The sequence below is a fragment of the Papio anubis genome, chromosome 1 (assembly GCF_008728515.1).
Source record: "Papio anubis isolate 15944 chromosome 1, Panubis1.0, whole genome shotgun sequence".
Taxonomy (NCBI): domain Eukaryota; kingdom Metazoa; phylum Chordata; class Mammalia; order Primates; family Cercopithecidae; genus Papio; species Papio anubis.
The window spans coordinates 108,604,257-108,625,394 of record NC_044976.1 but is presented as its reverse complement, the minus strand read 5'-3'; the positions used below and the strand labels follow the sequence as shown (position 1 = coordinate 108,625,394).

The 21,138-nt window shown below is 53.3% G+C and overlaps 1 protein-coding gene, 1 long non-coding RNA gene and 1 pseudogene across 3 annotated transcripts in view; 1 reads left to right on the top strand and 2 right to left on the bottom strand.

Moving 5' to 3' along the window:
- The first annotated feature begins 1,070 nt into the window (after nt 1–1,070).
- LOC103887626 lies at nt 1,071–7,608 on the top strand. The gene is made up of 3 exons (XR_002515515.2): nt 1,071–1,537; nt 1,845–1,963; nt 7,033–7,608. It is a non-coding gene; the product is annotated as an uncharacterized LOC103887626 (long non-coding RNA).
- Nucleotides 7,609–9,727: 2,119 nt separating this feature from the next.
- LOC108580893 lies at nt 9,728–12,719 on the bottom strand (annotated as a pseudogene). The gene is made up of 2 exons (XR_001892483.2): nt 12,699–12,719; nt 9,728–12,016 (listed from the first exon to the last, which is right to left on the bottom strand). The product of XR_001892483.2 is annotated as an uncharacterized LOC108580893 (transcript).
- Nucleotides 9,728–21,138, bottom strand: part of SLC6A17 (solute carrier family 6 member 17) — a 50,999-nt gene continuing 39,588 nt past the window's right edge. Inside the window, exons 7-12 of the mRNA XM_003892355.3 lie at nt 19,639–19,880; nt 19,162–19,354; nt 17,082–17,274; nt 16,113–16,272; nt 14,259–14,421; nt 9,728–13,772 (exon numbers count right to left, since the gene is read on the bottom strand). Of these exons, the coding sequence (XP_003892404.2) occupies nt 13,404–13,772; nt 14,259–14,421; nt 16,113–16,272; nt 17,082–17,274; nt 19,162–19,354; nt 19,639–19,880 (1,320 nt within the window). The 3' untranslated portion in view covers nt 9,728–13,403. The remainder of the gene's footprint in view (nt 13,773–14,258; nt 14,422–16,112; nt 16,273–17,081; nt 17,275–19,161; nt 19,355–19,638; nt 19,881–21,138) is intronic.

Here is a 21,138-nt window from a genome sequence, read left to right as displayed (position 1 = left end):
CGGGGGGGCCTCAGACGGGGCGTCCTGCGCTGCGCGGCCCCTGGGGGGCGGGGCCGCTCTGGGGAGCGGGGCTCTGGGCACTGACGAAGGAGTACCCGGGGCGGCGGCCGAGCTGCCAAGGACACCTGCAGGCTTCCCGCGCCGCGCGGAGAGGGAGCCTCAGCGCAACGCCCCGGCGCCGGGTTCCTGCGATCTGGCGGCGCTGGGAGCCACGCCATCTACGCGTCTGCCCATCTCCGGGCGGGGCGCCGGCCTTGGCTCGCGCGCGGCAGGGGGCGGGCGCGAGGTGGCATAGGGGAGGGGGCGTCTCGGCGCTGGTGGGCTGGGGCCCTAGGGGCTCTTGGTCTCCCTCCGGCGCTGGCAGCGGCCGCCACGCTCCAGTGGCGCCTTTTCTCCGGGGCCCCGCCTCGCCCAGGCGCGCCCTTCGCGGGCGGGGTGGGCGGGGCGCGGCGCGGAGCCGATCCGGCTAGCTGCAGGCCCCGGCGACCGAGCGCAGTCTTCCTCCCCGGAGCCGAGCCCAAACCAAGCGCGTCACCTCCTCGCCGCCAGCGCCCAGCCCAGCGCGCCGCCCCTGCGCGCCTCCGCCGGCAGCCCCTCCCGCCCCCCTCGGCCCTGCTCCCCGCCTCCCCCGGGCCCGCAGCTCCTCCCACTGCAGCCCGCAGACACCGAAGCGCTCTCGACCCCTGACCTCTAACCTCCGCCCGGCTCCGTCGCCCCCTCCCCGCCAAGCTGGTCGAACTGTTGCCGTTTCACTGCGGCTGATGGAAGGCCAAGGAAGAAAGAGGGTAGAGACGCTGTCGCGAGGATCAGGCTGTCCTCTCCTTTCCCAGGCACCGTGTTGGGGCCTTCTGAGCACCCCGCCCCGCATCCTGCGCCTCGGAGGCCCAGCGGAGCCCAAGACGCCCATGGTCTTGATGCTCTTCGCCTCTGTCCCAGGCACCAAAGCCCCCGCGATGGAATGGGGGACGGGTGGCCTTGGGCAGAGAAACGCCTCTTGTGCCAGTTGGAAGGAAACCGTAGCTCTGGCTCTGTTCATCGCGAAACGTGTTATGGATGTGGGGTGGGTGGGTGGGTAGCCCTGAAAAGTCATTAGTTAAAGCCTTTGCTCGTCATTGCTCTGGGGTCCACATAGGAAGTGCCTATGTCCTGCCTCATGACCCCCTCCTGCTTCTACTCTTATTCCATCCATTAAAATTTGACTTTGCCTGTGTATATGCCTCCTCTCCCCTCCCTAACCCTGAGCTCCTGCAGGCGGCATTGTGCTTTTTCCATCTTGATAGCTCCCACAGTTCCTGCCTCTGAGAACCTGTTTGCTAAGTGATTGAGAAGCTGCCATACCCAAAACATAGGCACCAACAGGACTTTACTGGCCCTATCCCAAGAGCAATTTCCAGATTAATTTGTTTTTGTTAAGTCCAGAACCTATTTTACATCTTCATGTTAATCCCCAATGGTTTTTTTTTTATTTTTTTACAGCTTCAGGCAGCTTCCATGCCTGTCTGGATGATGTAAGGAGATCTTGAGGCAGAAATGAAAGGTAAATGACACACCTACTCTGGACAGCTGTGCACCTTCCCATTTCCAGATCAGGCAGTACCTAGCTCAACTGGGAATAACAAGACAAGGGCCTGTGTGTGTCTCAGGAAAGGTTAAAAGCCCAGTGCCAATGCAAGGGAGTTTTACAAGCAAGTCTCGTTATTAATGAGGCCAGAAAACCAAAATGGCAATGATCTTTGATGATCTGTACTGATACACATGGGTGGTGTGTTAATCAGAAACACACATTTTCTGGCACCCCCTTTGTGCCCAGTCCCTGCTCCTCGAAACTGATGTTTGTATTTCAGAGTTTAGCTGGCTTTGAATTTGCTGCAGTGAAAAGAAATATCCCAAGAGTAACTGGGAAGAGAAGTCCCGGGACACGCCAGAAGCTGGAGTGAGGAAGAAAGAACCACAGAATATTAATGTAATGAATACCTTTCAAGTCCTATCTGGTCTGTGTCCTGGCAAAGTCCCTTGGGGTCTCTCCCCTGCTTTCTGTCAATCAGGATGACTGAGCTCCGTCATTGGAAGAAAGGGAGTGTAGTGGGTAAGGGGAAAAAATCCATAGTATCCCACCCCGATTGACTTATTCACTCAGTGAATACTTATAGAATACCTACGATATGCCAGAAGCAGTTCCGGGCACTGGAAATACATCAGTGAATAAAACAGCCACTCGCCCTAGTAAATCTGCCCAACTGGTGCTTCCACTCTGCAGTGCTCGTGGATGGTGATGAGCACCTGGGGAGATGGGTAGAGGGAGAAAGTTTCCAGGGAAAAAGGAGGCCAGGAGGGGAGGGAGGGAGATCAGAAAGTTGGGACATGGGCATGGGAACCTAGGAAGAGCTGACAAAAACAGAGGGCCCAGCCTGAGAGAGGCAGCTGGGTAAAGGTGCATGGGACCAGGTCTCCTGGCTCTGTGCACTGACCAGCTCCGGAGAGGGGAGCTCAGGCTCAGTCCCGAGGCCTCTAGAGAATGCTTCACCCTTACTGGAGATTCATTCTAGAGCTCTGGGCTCACCTGTTACCTGTGCCTCTCTGTGCGAGTCGCTATGCTGCAGTTAGCACTATGGGACTTGTTCCCATCGGTTCTTTGTGTGAGGTCTTCCTGTTCCCTCAAAACGCAGAGCCCAGCTGGAGAAGGATAGGAGAGCCCCCTGCCCAGGCTACTGTGACACAACCTATGGATGTGAGGGTGCTGCCCTCTGGTGGTGCTAGGATGTCCTGGCTCCAGACCTTGCCCTGATCTCTGGGGGCTGTGATGTGGGCAGATGGGGTGGCAGCTGATTCTGGGCTTCCTGTTGATTCCAGGACCTCAGGTACCTCTTCTAGCCTAACTCTGCCATTGGGACTCTGCCTACCCCCTCCCTTCTTCATTCCTCCAAGAACCTTGATGCCTGACAGGCTTAAGCAAGACCACAAAGCAACCACTATTGGAAATTCCTAGTTCCCCAAGCTTCTTTCCCTCAGTTTCACCTTTTCTCTTCTGTCCTCTCCTGAGTGTCCTGGTTTCTTCAGGCTGTCAGGGAAGAGCACCTGTCTGAGAGCCCGTTCACAGACAGTGTCAGCCACAGCGGATTTCCCTCATCAGGGGTGAGGGTGTGGCGAAAGAATAGGAAGAGAGGGCCATGGGAGATTCTAAAGGGGCACCAATGGAGGCTGTCAAGCACCTGCACCCTTTCCAGGCCCACCCCCCCACCATAATAAGGTCCTCACCCTCTGAATGCTGAGGCTGACCCTGTCCATAGGAAGCTGAGAGCCTGAAATCAAAGCCATTTACCCTTCCCCTTTCCACACTGGGAGCTTTGTATGGGCTCAGCCTCTTTAGAATTACTGGAGCCATCCAATCTCCTCTCCATCTTCCTTCTTTGAAACCCATTTGTGGTGAGGGTCTGTAGGCCAAGGCAAGGTCCTATCCAGTGGTGCTCACACTTTCCCTTTGTGGTATTCTAGCTCCTGCCAGGGACTGACCCTCCTCCTTCAGGTCCAGGCCAAGGAGCCAGCATCCTTTCCCAGCACGCCTTGCTCTCTCCCAGCCTGGAAAATTGAATTGCTTTATCAGAGTCATTGGAGGGTGATAGGGCCTCACCGTTCAGGGGGGAACAAGAGAAGGGAAGGCAAGAGCAGGCTGGCAGCCTCCTGTCTGCGTCTCAGCTCATGTCATCCTGCCTCCCCCAACCCCAAGCAGCCTGCAGAGACTTGCAGGCTCCAAATCAAAAGTGAGAGCCTTCCGGCGGGGGCGGGGGGGTTGTAGGTCGGAGGGGGCTCTGGGGAGAATCTAGCCCCAGTGATTCAGGTCTTGTGAAGATCAGTAGAAGGGCTCTGCCTCAGGACTGAAAGCAGGGTTGGGTTGCTGGGATAATATAATCCCAGTGAAGTTGTATCTGGGGCTCAAAGGCAACCTTTGAGGGCCCTGCTCTTAAAGAGAAGAGACCAGAAGCTCAGGCCTGGGCAGGGCTCGGGGCCTCATACACTATGGACATGGAGTCATAGGGTTGGAGGGGACCTGAGTGTTAGCTCATGGACACATTCCCCCCACTTAGGGATGTCAGGCCTAAGCAGCAGCAGCGAACTCTGAGAGACTGAGCTAGGGCTGGGGTTGGGCCAAGGACAGAGAACGACGTGGGGGCCACCAGCTGAGTGGACCCTAGAGGCCTCCTTGTTTAAGGCTCCTAGGCTGGGAACTCAGCCTGCATCCAGAGAGTACCCCTCTGTCCCCGCCGGCCGCCCGCCACACACACGCTAGCCCAGGGTCCAGCAGGCAAGACCCCTTGACACTTAGCATTTCTCCATCTAGAAAAGTACAGATTCCTCCCACCTGGGCTAAGTTCCAGGAAAAACTGGTTCATTCCATTAGAGTAGTTAATTAGTCCTGATGGGCCGGTTCCCTCCAGCAATGTCCTGGGGAAAGGGGAAGCAGCTGTCTGGTGAGGCAGGCCAAACTCAGGTTCCTTTTGGGTGCCCCTGAAGTCCAGGGATTCTTCCCTGCTTGGGTCAGCCCTGGGCAGAATGGAGGGACCCAGAACCCAGGCAGCTCAGACCCAGGGACAGAGAGCAGATCCCCACTGAGTCTTTATGCTCCGCAGCCAGCACTGTACCTGGCATGGATCAATCTTTGTAAGGGTTTGTGGTTGAATGACAGGCATAGTCTCCCATCTCACAGGTTTCTTCCTACCTAAGATGATGTAAGTAAAGAATGCAGCAGCGTGCCTGGCACCAGTGAGTGTGCCAGGAGGGGAGACACCCAAGTCAGATTGTGACTGCCTCTGCGAGCCAGAGACTCTTGCCTAGTCCTTTGTATATTCCCAGTGCTCAGCACAATCCCAGGCACTCAGAATACCTGATTGATGCTTGCTTGATGCATCGAATTAATGAGGCGGGGGGTGGCGGGGGAGGAGTCCTCCCTGTCGGTTTCTTGCTGTGTGGCAGAGAATGCACTAGATTGGGAGTCAAGAAACCCAGGCATTGGCCCCCAGTCTTCCTCTTGCTTGGTTGTGGGAAATCTGGTCTTTTCCTCTTTGGGCCTCAGTTTTCCCCATTGTTATACAAGGAGGTTTGGCCAGATAATCCGTAAGGTTCATGTTCTGGTTACTATTGTTATGAAACAAATTACCCCCAGTATGTAGTGGTATAAACCCAACAGTCATTTTATTTTGCTCATTATTTTATGGGTCAGGAAATTAGGAAGGGCTCAATTGAACAGTTCTTGATTAGGGTCTCGTGCAGCTACAATCAGATGACAGCGGGCTGCAAACATCTGAAACTCAGCTGGGCTAAACGTTCAGTATGATGTGTTCATGTGGCTGGCAGTTGACACTGGCTGTTGGCTCGAAGCTCAGCTGAAGCTGTCAACTTAAGCATCTGCAAACATATCGCTTCCCTACCATGGCAGTCTCAGGGCGGTTGGCCGTCTTACATGGCAGCTGGCTGCCTCTAGAACCAGTATCCCTAGAACACCAGGTGGAAGTGGAACGGCCTTTCCGAATCTAGCCTTGGAAGTCATATAGCATCATTTCTGCTATGCCATGTTGGTCAGAGGAGGCATTTGCTCACCCAGATTCAAGAGGAGGAGGATAGACTCCACTTTTGATGGGAGAAGTATTAAAAAGAATTTGGGGCCTTTTCTTTGTTAAAACAACAACAAAGAAAACAGAAACAAAACCCCACCATAGCCTTGTGGTCTGTGGAATACTTTAGCCTTGGCCCAAGTCCCTCTGACTGGAGCTGTCTGGTGGTGACTGCTGGGGTGAACACGATAATGTACAGGATCAGTGAGACCCCCACACTCTGATACTCCCTTTCCTGGAGAGAGTTCCTTTCCTCCCCTCCTTCCTTGGCTTCTCTGGATTTTAGGCTGAAACTGTCCTTTGTGAATAGCTTTAGGAGATGGCTCATTGCATGGGTGATGGGGCCCCAGAATGAAGCAGGCCCCATGGCCTTGCCCAGGATGGCAAGAAGGAGGAAATATTTAATGAGCACCTATTGTATCCCCATATAGAAAGAAGTTGATACTGTATTCCAGTAGATGTTACTGATGAAGTTCATTTTTCCCTCATACCATCTCTAAGGAAGATATTTTATTGTCGTCCTCCTTTTACAGATCAGAAAATGGAGGTTCCAGGGTTTAAGTGGCTTCCCCAAGGTGGTATGGTTGGTGACAGACCCATGATTCAAACCACTCATGCCACCTGCCCTGGGGCAAACCTGAGGCAGAAGCAGCGGCCTCACGTGTCCTCCCGCATGCCCTTCTCATCCTTCTCCCTGACTGCTCCCTCCACCCAGGGCCCAAACTTAGCCACTCACCTCCCCACCAGAAATGACCTGTTGTGTGTCCAGTTCTGTATCTCTAAGCTGATAGCCCCTCAGGAGGAAGTTCCGCCCAGGTGCTGGTGACTGATGACAAAGATCCCTAACACTCTAGAATCGGCCCATAACATGGGCAGCCAGATTTTCCCCACTCCCCCATCAACAAGTAGGGGCTTCTGTGTGCCCTCCCCTTTATTTGGGCAGATATTGTGACCCACAGAAGATGGTGGAGGTACTGCGCCATTTGCCAGGCCCAGGCCTTAAGAGCCTGGCAGCTTCCACCTCCTGTCTCTTGAGATGGTCTCTCTGGGCACCCTGAGCCCCTCAGTCAGAAGTCTGGCCGAGTAGCCATGCTGGAGAGACAGTGGTAGCTGCTCACTCTGGCCGGCAGGCCCAGCTGAACCCAGTCTTCCAGCCATTCACTGGAGTGCCAGGCATTTGAGTGAATGTGAAGGCAGCTGCCTTGGACCCTCCAGACTAGTTCACTGCTAGTTGAATATCACTGAGTGACCTCGGTTGCCACCAAAAGAGTCGCTCAGACAAGTCCTGCCTGAATTCCTTACTCACAAAACTGCGTGATAGAATGGTTGTTTTAAGCCACTCAGATTTGGGGTAACTTGGAATACAGCAATAGATAACTGGACCAACATGTGTTATCTCACTGAATCTATTATCTCTGTTTTACAGACTAGGACATTTAAGCTCAGAGGGATTACGTGACTTGCTCAAGGCCTCCCAGGAAGCAGGAAGCTGGGTGGCGTTTGAACTTGAACTTGAGAAGTATGACTCTAGAGCTCCTTCAAACCAAATCCCTTGTTATGTTGCATCTTGGCGGGTCTGTGTGCCCCTCCTGGCAGAAGGGCTCACATCTCAACCAAAAACATTATCTTCAACCAAAAGACTGATACTTTACAAGGAATGACTTTTCCAGCACCAGGCCATTTCCCGGTTTGAAAGATACATGGGGAGATGTGGAGTCATAGGGCAGGGCCCCTCCCTCTGCCAAACTCAGGACAGCAGGGGCTGATCTTATCTTTATTCATCTATAGCTGGCATGCAGCCTGTCCAGGGTGGGTACGTAATAAATGTTTGTTCAACAAATAAACTGACCCACAAAGGAATAAATGATGGAGAGGAAAGGAAGGCAAGCAGGCTACGATCTGGCGAGAAAGGTTTTCCTAACAGTATGGCGATTCCTCAAGGATCTAGAACTAGAAGTACCATATGACCCAGCCATCCCATTACTGGGTATATACCCAAAGGATTATAAATCATGCTGCTATAAAGACACATGCACACGTATGTTTATTGCGGCACTATTCACAATAGCAAAGACTTGGAATCAACCCAAATGTCCATCAGTGACAGACTGGATTAAAAAAATGTGGCACATATACACCATGGAATACTATGCAGCCATAAAAAAGGATGAGTTTGTGTCCTTTGTAGGGACGTGGATGCAGCTGGAAACCATCATTCTCAGCAAACTATCGCAAGAACAGAAAACCAAACACCGCATGTTCTCACTCACAGGTGGGAACTGAACAATGAGATCACTTGGACTCGGGAAGAGGAACATCACATACCGGGGCCTATCATGGGGGGGGGGGAGGAGGGATGGCATTGGGAGTTATACCTGATGTAAATGATGAGTTGATGGGTGCTGATGAGTTGATGGGTGCAGCACACCAACATGGCACAAGTATACATATGTAACAAACCTGCACGTTATGCACATGTACCCTAGAACTTAAAGTATAATAATAATAATTAAAAAAAAAAAAGAAAGAAAGAAAGGTTTTTCCTGCCATCTGGTGGCTATTCCTGGAACAACACTTTCTATGGCAAGAGAAGAAAATGACAGGTTTGGTCAGGGTCCTTGGCTGTGTGTGTGTATGTGTGTGTGAGTGCAAGCAGCATCATTCCAGCCTGGAGCTGGGTGGGGTGGGGGTGAGGCCTCCTCCAGGAGTCTGACTTCTTGCCTCTTTCAATGTCGGTGCTCCTAGAGGGTGAGGCAGGAAGAAGAGCTTCCCCAGGCCCAGCACATTCCGTTCTTCACAGTGCTGAGTATTCAGTGGGTGTTTAATAAGTGAATACTTGGAGCTGGAATGTTAGAACGGGGTGATGTCAGATCCCCTAGTTCATCTTTACCTTCTACTGAAGTTTGCAAAAGGGATAGCTATCGAAGAGAGGGGCAGAACTTTATGCCTGTTCCAGGGGAGTCCACCCCGCAGCACCCAGGAGTCCCCTGCCTCCTAGTCCTCGCTTTCAGACCTCTGAACACTGGCACCTTCCCACCCTTGTCCTTCCCTGGGGTGGGCCTCCACACACCCTGCCCTTGCCAGGTTGACAAGTATGGCTTTTCCTGGCAGTCAGGCGGGACAGGAGTTTTCCCTACAGAGAAAACTTTAACTACCTTAAGGTGGTTAAAGGTCCTTAAAACGCCGGGCGCGGTGGCTCAAGCCTGTAATCCTAGCACTTTGGGAGGCTGAGACGGGCGGATCATGAGGTCAGGAGATCGAGACCATCCTGGCTAACATGGTGAAACCCCGTCTCTACTAAAAAAAATACAAAAAACTAGCCCAGCGAGGTGGCGGGCGCCTGTAGTCCCAGCTACTTGAGAGGCTGAGGCAGGAGAACGGCGTCAACCCGGGAGGCGGAGCTTGCAGTGAGCTGAGATCCAGCCACTGCACTCCAGCCTGGGCGACAGAGCCAGACTCCGTCTCAAAAAAAAAAAAAAAAAAAAAAAGGTCCTTAAAAAAAGACCACCGAATACCATCCTCATTTCAGATGCAGTTTCACCTGAAAAAATCTAGACAGCAAAGGATCTCCCTCAGGAAATGGTTGCAAAGATGACAAGAAATTAGATACATGGAATCGCTGGACCCCAGTAGGGCCCTCTGCAAGTGTATGCATTATTATTATTATTATTATTTATTTATTTATTTATTTTTTTGAGACAGAGTCTCGCTCTGCCAGGCTGGAGTGCAGTGGCCGGATCTCAGCTCACTGTAGGCTCCGCCTCCCGGGTTGACGCCATTCTCCCGCCTCAGCCTCCCGAGTAGCTGGGACTACAGGCGCCTGCCACCTTGCCCGGCTACTTTTTTGTATTTTTTAGTTTTTAGTAGAGACGGGGTTTCACCGTGTTAGCCAGGATGAAGTGTATGCATTATTAATACCTATGACAGTTCCTAGGAAAATACAGAGGTGAACCTGCCCACACTTCCCGCGCTGCTCCTCAGCCAGCCAGCACCCACAACCCCCTCAGCAGTCCTGTCCACCCATCCCAGTCCAAGCTTTTCCCCCCCAGAGCTTCCCACAGGATCCTTGGCCACCCATCCCTCTCCCTCATTGCAAGAGCAGGTGAGAAAGGCAAGAAGGGTTTGGTAAGAACAGACACTTTATTGCACACCATGGTGGGGGAGAGAGGAAGAGGGGTCTAGGGTGACAATGCCTCATCCCCTCCCCTGGGCTGAGTGGTTTTGACCCAGGGCTCTGACCAGCCATGGGACACAGGGACTTGAATTGTTCTGAACTTATGCCAGAACCCAAAGTGACAGCCTGGTGTCTGTGCTTGGGTCTGTACAAAGCAGAGCTTTCAATGAGAAGGGGCCCTAGGCCCCCTCCCCCAGCCGAAGTCATCAGGCCCCAGTGAAGCAGCAGACCTCACATCTCAGGGCCTATTTGAAGGATACAGGGGTGCTCAGGGAGCCAGGTTCATTCTAACTGGTTCAGTTTCCAGCTCTTTTCACAGTGGGGAGTACTCTGGGGGAGTGGGATGGGGAAGTTGGGGTGAGGAAGGGCAGGAAAGCAGCCCTTCTGCCTGGTAATACCGTAGACCTGTGCAGTGCCTGGGACCATGGCTCCTGCGTCCCAGTCCCATGACCCACACAGGCTGACTCAGAGCGGGGGTTCTCCTGGCACTGGGAAAGCAGCAGCCCCTGCACATGTATTGCTGGAGGGCAGAAGCCGACCTCACTGGCATTCACCGATGTGCCCTACCTGTTCAGCCCCCATCTGGGCCTCCGGCTTCATGCTGCCTCAGTGAGGAGGGCAGAAGGCTCCCTGAGCAAGAAGCTGGTGATGGGGCTGGAGGGCAGGCACAGGTAAGGGATCAGGAGACTGTTGACTCTTTCAGGCACATCCCTGCCCTGGAGTTCCCTCTGTCTTCTGGTGGGCACTGTTTGGACAGCACCAAAGCCAGTGGGGGTGGGGACCCTGTGAAAGGACTTGGGGACCTGGTCCTCTCCTGCTCCTCCAGGATTCTGGGGCTGGATCTTAGCTCATCAGGTGACCCCACCTGCCTTTGACTCCAAAGGCATCAGAAGTACAGTGGGGAGGGGGCAGGCGGCCCTTTCCAAACACTGTCAGGACTGCATCAAGGGCAAATGCAGCAGTGCTGTGAGATCCCTCTTGGGGTCTCGCCATCTTAAGAATCCTAGTACTTTTCCTCTGGAGAAGAGCTAGCGATTCTACTGGGAACAGCAAGAAGCTGACTGGTAAATACATTTGAGGATTTTTTTTTCCCCTAACGCCCTCCTTCCCTGTTTCTGGCAAACCCAGTGGTGTGAAGGCAATGAGTCACCAGCAAGAAACACATGCCTTTCCCCATAGCAGGGGGCTCCCGAGGCACCCTGCCGGCCCTGAGGCTCCGGATAGATAGAGGAGGAGGAGGCAGGGGGAGGGAGCGTGGTCTTCAGGAAGGTGGTGAACACTGGGAGTCACAGATCAGCACGCTACACACACCCACACTCACGTATGTGCACACCACACACACACGCACGCACACACACACCCTGAGCTCTGGGCCCTACGTCTAACACACAGCGAAGACACAGCAAAAGCTACAGGGAGCACTAGCGCGCCCACACCTAGCAAGCATACAGCCCCAGCTCAGCCCCTCCTGCTGGGGCCTGGCCCAGCCACACGCTACAAAATTAAAAATATATCAAATATACAATGAAAATAGATCTGTACAGCACTGAGGATGAAAATAGTCCACCAGCCACAGTATAATATTGGGTTTGTCATTTAACAGCATTTACACCCACATGTACAGAGTGAATATACAATAGAAACAGAATATATAGAAGAGTATATATAGTAGAGTGTCTCTCCTGGGGCTTTGCTTTTCCTGTTGCTAATTCTGCTTGGGATTTGGCAAGGGGCCAGATAGGAGGTGTGGTCAGGTGAGGGGGCCTATGGTGGGATGTTGTGCCCCAAAAGCTCATCTCTTTGAGAGGTGGGTCTCTCTCTCCCCTCAAACACTCAGGAAAGACAGGTAGGGCAGAGGGGGCTAGAAAGGGGAAGGTGTGGAAGAGGGATGTGTTAGGGAGATGGCAGGGCTGGGGGACAGACCACTCCCAGTCTTGGGGGGACAGTAAGGAACTCGGGGGTGAAGGAGGGCACCCTGATTCTGGTCTGTCCCTCCAGGTCCTAAGAGCAATCTGAGCTACAAGAGTGACTTGGGACCCTTTGTGAGGGTGTCTGGGTTGAGCACTGTGGCCTGTTTCTGCCCTGCCCACCAGAGCTCTCCGAAAGATGGAGCCAGTATTCCCTCCTTTCTCCTTCCTTTCCTTCCTTCCCCTACCCCATCCATCCATCCATCCATCCATCCATCCATCCATCCATCCATCCATCCATCCATCCATCCATCCATCCATCCATCCCTCTGCAGACATTAACTCTTGGGTCAGGTTCCTCCCTGGCTGCACTCTGAGAATGGGTTCTCTTCCAGAGGAGGCCCTGAAGGTAATGGTGGGTGGGGTCGCTGTTGTCAGCTGCAGCCTTCTGCACAGGCTGGCCTCCATTCTGAAGACCAGCCCTTGCCTTTGGCAGCCTCTACTGTCCACAGCACTGCCTGTGGTACTGGCCACTATGGGCCAGGAAGGCTTGGGAAAGGTTTCCAAGGTGTCTGTACATGATGTGCACACTGGGTGGCTGTGCTTGTGTAATAAGGAGAGTGAGTGGCGGCTCAAAGGGGCAGTGAAATTATCTGTCTTTCCCCAGGAGTGAGGCTTCCTGGGGATAAGCCCCTGAACTCCGGGGACCCCTGTTCCAGGGGAAAAGCTGCCACTAGACAGAACATTGGACCCCAGGTGAGGAGGGCGGGAAGTGTGCTTCACAATTGTGCTCCAAACCATCTAATTTGTGCTGGGAACCAACAATGTGTGCTCTGGAAACCTCTCCTTGCACCGTTTCCTTCTGTCTCCAGGAGAGAGGCAGAGGCCACCACTGTGGGCTGGGGAGGGGTGCTGGGGACAGGGAGATGGCTAGGCCCTAATTGAGGTGGGGGAGGTTCTGGTCCCAGTCACTGCACTCCCAGACAAGATGCAGGAGCACACACCACCCACCCCAGCCAGGGCCAAGGACATGGGAAGATTCCACCCAGGGACCAGGGCAGAGGATGTTCCTCACCTTCTGCTACCAAGGCTCATGCTCAAGCCAAGGGCAGCACCCACCTCTGACAACAGAACTTGGGGCTTCTGCCTACGCCCTCCCAGTTCTGAGCCCTGAGCCCTTCTGCCTTCAAGCAGGTAGCCTCTTAGACTAGGAGCAACTCCGTCTGGGCTGGGCAGGATGGTGTCCTGCTCTCATGGCAGAGTGAGCTAAAGTCCACTCTCCTTCCCCGGCCCCAAGGCCTCTCACCACCACCATCTGGTGGCTCAGGGCACCCCAGAGCCCTAAGAACTGCAGGTGGCAAGTTACAGGAAGAGAGGGAGGTGAGTGACTCCTGCAGTGGCCACTTGGAATCTCCCAGGGACTGGGAAGCCGGAGTGATGGGTTGTTCCAATTACATGGCTGCAATCTGGCGGAGGCTCTTGGAGGGCTAGACGAGTGGGGTCCTGAATTGGGAAACAGAGATGCTCCCAGCCTCCTGCTCAGGGCTAGGGAGCAGAGTCTTCTGGGACTGAAGAGGGGAGTGAGGCAGGGCAGACCCTCTCTTCTTGGGCAAAGGGCCTGGCCTGGGCCTGGTGGCCACCTTGAGGAAGAGGCCAGGCCTGGACGAGTGGGCAGGTTGAGTGTGGGGGGAGAGGCGGGCAGGGCTGGGGCAGTGGTCACAGCTCCGACTCAGGGGTGCTGGCCAGGAGATAGCCGCTCCCATAGCGTCCATTGGGGTTACCACCGGTTTCCAGGGGCGATGTGCTGCCAGGCCCCAGATAGGAACGGTGAGTGGGCATGGGGGAAGGTGCCTCACTGGGCACCTTGCTGAGGATGAAGCGGGTCTCATCGTTCTCCTCCAGGTTGGAGATGTCCTTCATCATGCGGCCCTTCTTGTAGGACACGGAGAGGGTGTTGGAGCCATCAGAGAGCAGGTGGAAGTGCCGCAGGACGAACACCACAGGGATGGGCAGCGTCGCCACGACGATGAGGGTGATCAGGAGCGCCATGGCCCAGTTGGGGAAATACAGGTAGCGCTCGGCCGCCTGCGGGTGGGCTGCCTTAAGGGCTGCTGCTGGCACTGTGACAGCCCTCCCCTCCCAAACCCTCTAAGACTGCTCTCCTGCCCTCACCCATGGCCTTCCACTCCTCTCCCCTCCCACCATCCTGGCCAGGCACAGCCAAGGATGGGGGTTGACAGGGGTTTACCTGGTCACCTTGGTGAAAGGGTCTAGGGTGATTTCTACTATTATAAAATGAACTAATTCCACTCCACAGGCATGGAGAGAGAATATGGGTTAGAAAGACTGGATAAGTGCATTAATCTTTCTAAGCCTCAGTGTCCCCATTTGTGCTACAGGGATGATGCCACCTCTGTCTTTGGGCTGTTGTAGGATTGTGGTTTAGGTGTGAGGCACCTGGCAGGGCCTAGCACATAGCACCTGCCCTAGAAAGGTGTATCCCTATCTGCGGTTGCATTAAAGGCCTGAGAAGATGCAAACGTCCCTGGGGTTTGGGGCCCCAACCCTTACCTCCTCCTTGATCCAGGCGCTGTAGCCCGGGGGCGTGACCCCCAGCTGGATGATGCTGGCTGTGGTGAGTATAGCCATGCATAGTGGAGACACGAACTTCCACATGTAGAAATAGAAGCGGTAGGGGCGGAAGCCCAGCATCTCCGTCAACTCCTGCATGAACCTGCCAGGCATAGCAGAGGGTCCAGCAGTTGGCATCCCTCAGTCACACCTCCCTCTTCCCCCTTCACCATCTCCTCCAGAAAGTCTTCGTTTCCCAGTCCCTCCCTCCTGGGCTCTTCTATTCTTCACATTCAGTGCTCATTGTGTGTGGTCTGCCTGGCCCCTGGGAAGGCTCTACTGTCCTCCTCTAACCTCCTCTGATTCCGTCACATCACACCCCATCCAGAGATATGATAGGACCCAGCAGACACACTCTGGGCAGGTGCACGTCTGTTTTATGTATAGACAGCTTGTGTGTTCAGGGAGTGCCTAGCCCTTTCACACTGGCCTGGCTGAAGGCTCCTCCTGCTGGAAAAGCAGTAGAAGTGCACTTCTCTAGAGTCCAAAGATAGAGAGCTGCCCTGACTTTCAAAGGTTTCTCACCAAGGGGTGAGCAGAATTCCGACGGCCGGCAGGTTTGTGCTTGAATGGCATACAAAAGAATCATCTTTCCCTCAGTAACCCCTAACTGAAATATTGCATTACTTTCTATTATATTATGAATGCAAGCAACCACAGTAGTATTAACAATACCCGTGACTGTCGCCAATAGATTACAGATATTATCATATTACATCCCAGCTATTGAAGATAGCGTCATTGTGGATTTTCGTCACTACTTCAAAGTTACTATTGTTATTAGATCTATAGCTAGATCTTGTAACAATGCATTAAAAATAAAGTGCTCATAATTACTATATCACAGATTTTAAACAATATTTCGCTATTTTTCAATATTATTAGTTTCTTATGTAATCCTACACATTTTATCTTATGCATTTAAAATAACAGGAGTACAGGGACATCACCAGACTGCCGAAGGAGTCTGGGACACAAAAATCAGCCAGAGTCCCTTGTGGCAGTGTCTTACAGCCCTGGCCCACAGCAGGTGGAAGCAGAGGAGTGTCCTTTCCCCCACTCCCTGTCCCCTCCTGTGCTCTCCCAGGAAGCAGACGGCCCCTGTGAAAGAGCCCCACTGCCAAACCAGGTCCAGGCATCAGGGAGGGTCAGACGGAGAGGGTTAGTGGAGGTGGGTCTTGCCAAGGACAAGGACAATGTGGTCACGGTCGATGCTAAGTGAGTCAGAGAGATGTAGTTCTAGAACTCCTGGGAACACGTATTTACCCTAACATGAGGGATGAGGCCAAGAGCTTACAGTAAGCGTACGACTGCCCTAGGCTTAGGCTGTGAGACCCAATCCTTTCTTGGGGCTGAATCCTCTTACTCTGCACGACCCCAGACTTGGGGCCAAAACCACACTTCATCTCATACCCCTATCTAGGCCCTTACAACTGTGAACAGGCTGCTGAAGTCTACACGTTCTCCAAGGGCAAGGGCCTATTGTAGACCCACTAAGCCCTTCATAAAAACTTAACAGAATTCTGAAGAGTTGGTACCCAGGAAAGGTGCTATGGTAATTTAAGGATGATGCCAGAACCTGCACCCAGGACACCCAGTCCTCAGACTGGCTCTGTTTCTCCCTGGACAAGTGGCCTTAGGCAGCCACGTCCTTGCACTATGCCTCGATTTCCCTAAATGACTTGTAAGGGCACTTTCAGCTCTGCCATTGTGACTCTATAATCTGCCTCTCCAGGGAGTCATGACAGGACAGACCCCTCCTCCCGTCCCACATTTCCCCCATGTCCCCCTTACTTCTTGGTTCCATAAATCCAGGCCACAGCGATGTTCTCAAGGATGACGATGAGAGTGAGTGGCAGGGTGGCCGAGTAGTCATCGAACATGGTGACAAAGTAGTTTCCGGAGCGCTGGACGAACAACAGCCCCACGAAGAATGCAAAGACACAGCAGCCCACTACAGAGAGCCGGGAGGCCGGTGTGGGGGCAAAGGTGCAGGGTGGGTGGGGCCCTGGGGGTCTTGGGGCACCCAGGCCCCTCCCATCACATCCCTCCCCCACGCATGCCTGCAGCCCTCCTGCCAGCAGGCCCAGTCCTGCACGAGGGATCCAGATGCTCAGGTTCTGAGCCCCGCTCTACTAGTCGGGGAGCAACTGAGGAAGGTGTTGTGTCTAACTTTCATCCCATGCCTCTGCCCCAGCACAGTGCCTGGTCCGTAGCAGGTGATCTACTTAATTGCTGTATTTAACTTAAATGATTCATCTGATTGTTCCCAGTCTTTTTCTCCACCTCGGCTTCCCCATTTGAGAACAGAAAGATACCCGCTCTAGGGATGCAGGTGAGAGGTATCCCTGTATGGGCCCTAGATCAACTCAGCAGACCCCGAAGGGAACTGTGGACACAACCCGGGACCAGAGTGACAAAGATGGAATAGGGCGCAAGGCCAGTGAGCGCCCCTGCCCAAGACGACTCAGCACCCCTGCCTGAGATGACTCAGCAGACCCTTGGGGAGAGGGGTAAGTGAACCAACAAAGGGGCCTAGGTGCAGGCCTCCCAGCTCATGTTTGCTCCACATTTCCAAGTAGCTTTCTCTTCCTGGCTTGAGTGCTCGTCACTGAGTGGCACAGCCAGGCTCCAGCTGTGTCCCAGTGCGGGGTGGAGCCTTCTGGGTGTGGGGTCATGAAGGACCCAGTCAGAAGCCAGAACGGGATTGCTGTCCACAAGGGCAGCCTGCAGAGCCTGGGCGTAGGGGCAGGGAGGAGTTACCTGTGAACATCTCCTTGGGCACCTTGAAGGTGTCGATGATGGGTGTGGTGATGCCCGCCATGGTCCCGATCATGCTGCCCAGGCCCAGGTTGATGAGCATCAGGAAGAACATGACGGACCAGAACGGGGAGGCGGGGAAGTGCGTCATGGCCTCAGTGAAGGCGATGAAGGCCAGGCCTGTGCCCTGCACGGACTGAAGGTGGGGTGGAAAGCAGGACCTGTGAGGTCACCCCTCCCCGGGGAGACCGCTGCTGCCTTTCCTCTGCCCTTCGAACTTTTGGAATAACTACTCCCTCTTTCACAGGGGTTCCCACCTCCACCTAAATCCTGTTGATTTTGGCCAGTGGGTCTCGAACTTTAGCAGGCATTGGAATCCCCTAGAGGTAGCTCAAAAACACCAACTTGAGAGTTCACCTATGGGGCCTAGAATCTACAGGTTGTACCAGGAGCTTAGGTGATTCAGATGAAGATGCTCATGTTTAGAAATACATCAGCTCAGGACCTTCCTCCTCTAAGATGTCTTTCCTGATTGCTCCAGCCACACTGTGGCCGTTCCCAGCTCAGAACTTCGGAACTGCAGATCTTCATGCAGTGGTCTCAGCCTTGGCTCTCAATGGAGGCACGCTGGAGCCTTTAAAAACACCGACACCTGGGTTTCACCCCAGGGACAATGACTAGACTGGTCTGGGGTGAAGGTGCGTGTCGGAGTTTTTTTTTTTTTTTTTTTTTTAAAGCAAAAACAAATAAAACCCAGGAACTCTAATGGGTAGCCAAGGTAGAGAATCACCGCTTTAATGACTGGGCCATGCTTGTGGCTCAGGTGACACACACTGCCCCCTGTCACTTATACATTGCCCTGTAATATTCAGTGATTATAAGGGAACATTTCTTCCCCACTAAGTGAGTGTATAATTCTTGTCATTTGAATGCTATCGGAGTTGTATTTTATGAAAACACTGCTATAAATTTAGTTTTATTCAGAGAACCAGGCCATGCCCATGAAAACTGGGCAGGGTTTTAGAGAACGTGAAAAGGGGAGGTCCTTTATGCTGCCAGTCACCTGGGGAAGAAACCAGGGCAGGGGACCCGAGATTGGGCTCTCTTGCTCTTGATCCCCGGGGAAGGGGTCAGGGTGCAGGATGCAGCTCCCATAGCATTAGGACGGTGCCAGTCCAATGGAGCTGACTTTTAACATGGAGCCCAGGGAAAGCACCCTCTTCCCCGGTCCCATGAAGGACAGGGTTGACCCAGGCTGACAGGAGCTGGCTCTGCCCCATGTGAGCCTTGGCTCCAGCCTGGTTCTGAAGACGCTGTGGGTATGTCCCTTTCCTGTTACCCCTTCTAACAGAACAGTCATTTTGAAAGTGTCCAGCTATGTAAGTATAAATAGAAGCAAGGTGTCCTAACTTGGGCCTGAGCATTAAGGAGGAGTCAGCACCCCCAGCACCACCCTAAAGTCTAAGTATCATCGTGGCAGTGAGATTGGAATGGGGACAGCGGGGTGAGGGCTAGAAGCATGAAGGGGTGGTTCTGAGCATGGGCTCTGGACCCAACTAACTGGATTTGAACCCTGCCTCGCTCACTTACTAGTTGTGAGACCTTGATCAAGCCCCCACCTCATAGGCTACTCATCTGTAAGGTAGGGAACAATATGAATACTCAATTCATAGAACTGCCTTGAGCATCAAAGGAGATAGATAGCAACGGACAAACACTAACTTCAACACTTCTTTGATGCATACCAAGTCAAGGCACTGTTCTGAGTGCATTACCTATGGCAGTGATGATGCACGAGAAGCCCACTCAGTAAATGGAAACATCGTCCCATACACTTAACTGTGACTTCTGAGAGGTGTGTGTCTGCCCTACTCTTTGTCTAGGCTCAAGCCTACCTCTGGGCAGGGACTTTGGCCAATACCTTTCTTCCCTTTCACTCTCTCTGGACACATAGCAGATCCTTGCTTACTAAGTAAACTAATGACTACCTGTCAGCATCCTGAGGCCTGAGCCCAAGCTCCAGCCAGCGACAGCTGCTCTCTGGGTTCCTGCCTGTCCTGGGAAGGGCAGCCTATCCCCGCACCTTGTCTAGCTCGTCCTCCAGAAGGCAGGGGTCAAGGCCCAGGGCTGAGAACTGGTCTTCCTTCACGGTCATGATGACATTGTACATCTCCATGTAGTCCTTTGTGGTCAGGTGGGAGAAGTTGACGTGGGGTGGGATGAGGTCCCGGCTCAGGATATTGGAGTTGAGGTACCCTAGGATTTTCTCAGCATTCCTGCAGCACAAAACCGAGGGAGCCAGGTAAGAAGGAAGGGATGGGCAATGGGTGAGATCCTGGAGGCTCCTCCCAGGCACCCAGGTGGGACCCTCATGGGCCACCGACAGAGGCATTTCTGAGCTTGTCCTTGTGGCCCAGAGCTGGTGGGGACAGAACGCTCCTCTGAGCTCCATTCCTCAGCCTGAGTGGAGGGGACCTCTCTCCCCATGCACACACCCGCCCCCTACTCCCAAGTAAGGTAGGCAGGGAGGAGGAGGGACAGGAGGAGAGATGCCACCTACTCGACCACACACTTCTCATTCATGATGTTGGCCTTGAAGCCCAGCACAGCAAACACCACGAGGGTGGCCAACACTGACGTGAAGAAGTTGATGAAGGACACCAGGGCGGCATCGAAGTGGCAGTTGTTGTCCTGCTTGTTGTAGCTGGAGAAGGCAATTACACCACCAAAGCCCAGGCCCAAGGCAAAGAAGACCTGGGTGGCTGCCTCCCGCCACACCTGGGGGTCCAGCATCTTGTCCAGCTGTGGCAGAGGACCAAGGCAGGAGGAAGAAAAGAGACACAGAGAAGATGGTTTTATTCATGTGCACACCCCCTTTCTCACATGCACACCCCCTTTCTCAGCCTCAACAGGGTTCAGAGGCAGCAGCCCATAGTGGTAAGAAGCTGTGTGAACTTGGGCAATTTCCCTAACTCCTCTGAGCCTCAGTTTCCCCAATATACAGATCACAAGAGTATCAACTTCAGAGGATGATTGTGAAGCCCTGGTAAGACAACATACATGCCGAGTGCTTCCATAGTAATTTAACTGCTACCATGGCTTACCATGCAGCCATCATACTAAGGAACATCATCAAGGCCATCACATACGGTCATGTAGTGCACAGCTCTAGAGAGTGCCATTCACTTAGACTACGCTGTGACCGATGCCTCCTAGAGTCCTGCAGTGAACAGCTTGCACAGCAGCACAAGGAAACTGAGGATACCAGAATGTCCATGATGCCTTCTCCTCCTCAAACTCCTCTACCTCATGGAAGGAAAAAACAAACCACCTGCTTCTCCCCACCACCACCCAAGCGGAAGCACAGAGCCTAGACAATTCCTGGAGAAAGGGCCCCCGCCTAAGCCTCCATCTGCCCTCACACCTGACGGGAGCCTGAACTGCAACAGCATTTGGATGGCATGCAGCAATTTCCAACCCATTTTCCTTTTACTGTTTGTTCCTTGGGGCAGGGACCAAGCCTTGGACCCAGCATGGAGCTTTAGAGTCTCAGACAGATCCAGATCCAAATCCTGACTCCCATGTTTAAATGGCTATGAAGCCTCCAGTAAGTGGCAGTGACTGTGTTATGAGCCTCAGTTTACTCATCTGAAAAAAGGGAATAGTAATAGAGGCTCTGAGTGAATGTGAGGATCAAATGTATAGCAACAAGTAATGCCTGTACATAGTGGCACTCAATCCTAACAGAATGATGCTGGCCTAGTCAGGACAGGGTGTTTTGTGTTTTGTGGGGGTGCAGGAAGCAAGGATTACTATTCACATTTTTAAAGGGTAAACTGAGACCCCAAAGATGAAATTGCTTGCTCAAGGTAATGGAGCTGGTTAGTCGGGGCAGAGTGGTTACTAAAATATAGATATTCTGGGCCAGGCCCCCACCCCTGACCCCAGCACCAACTCCTGACTCAGTTTGCCTATCACTTATACTCTTTAAAGCATTTTCCCCTGCAACCTGTGCTGCTGAGGTGAACCTAAGTGACCTCACTCCAGACAGACTAAGGAG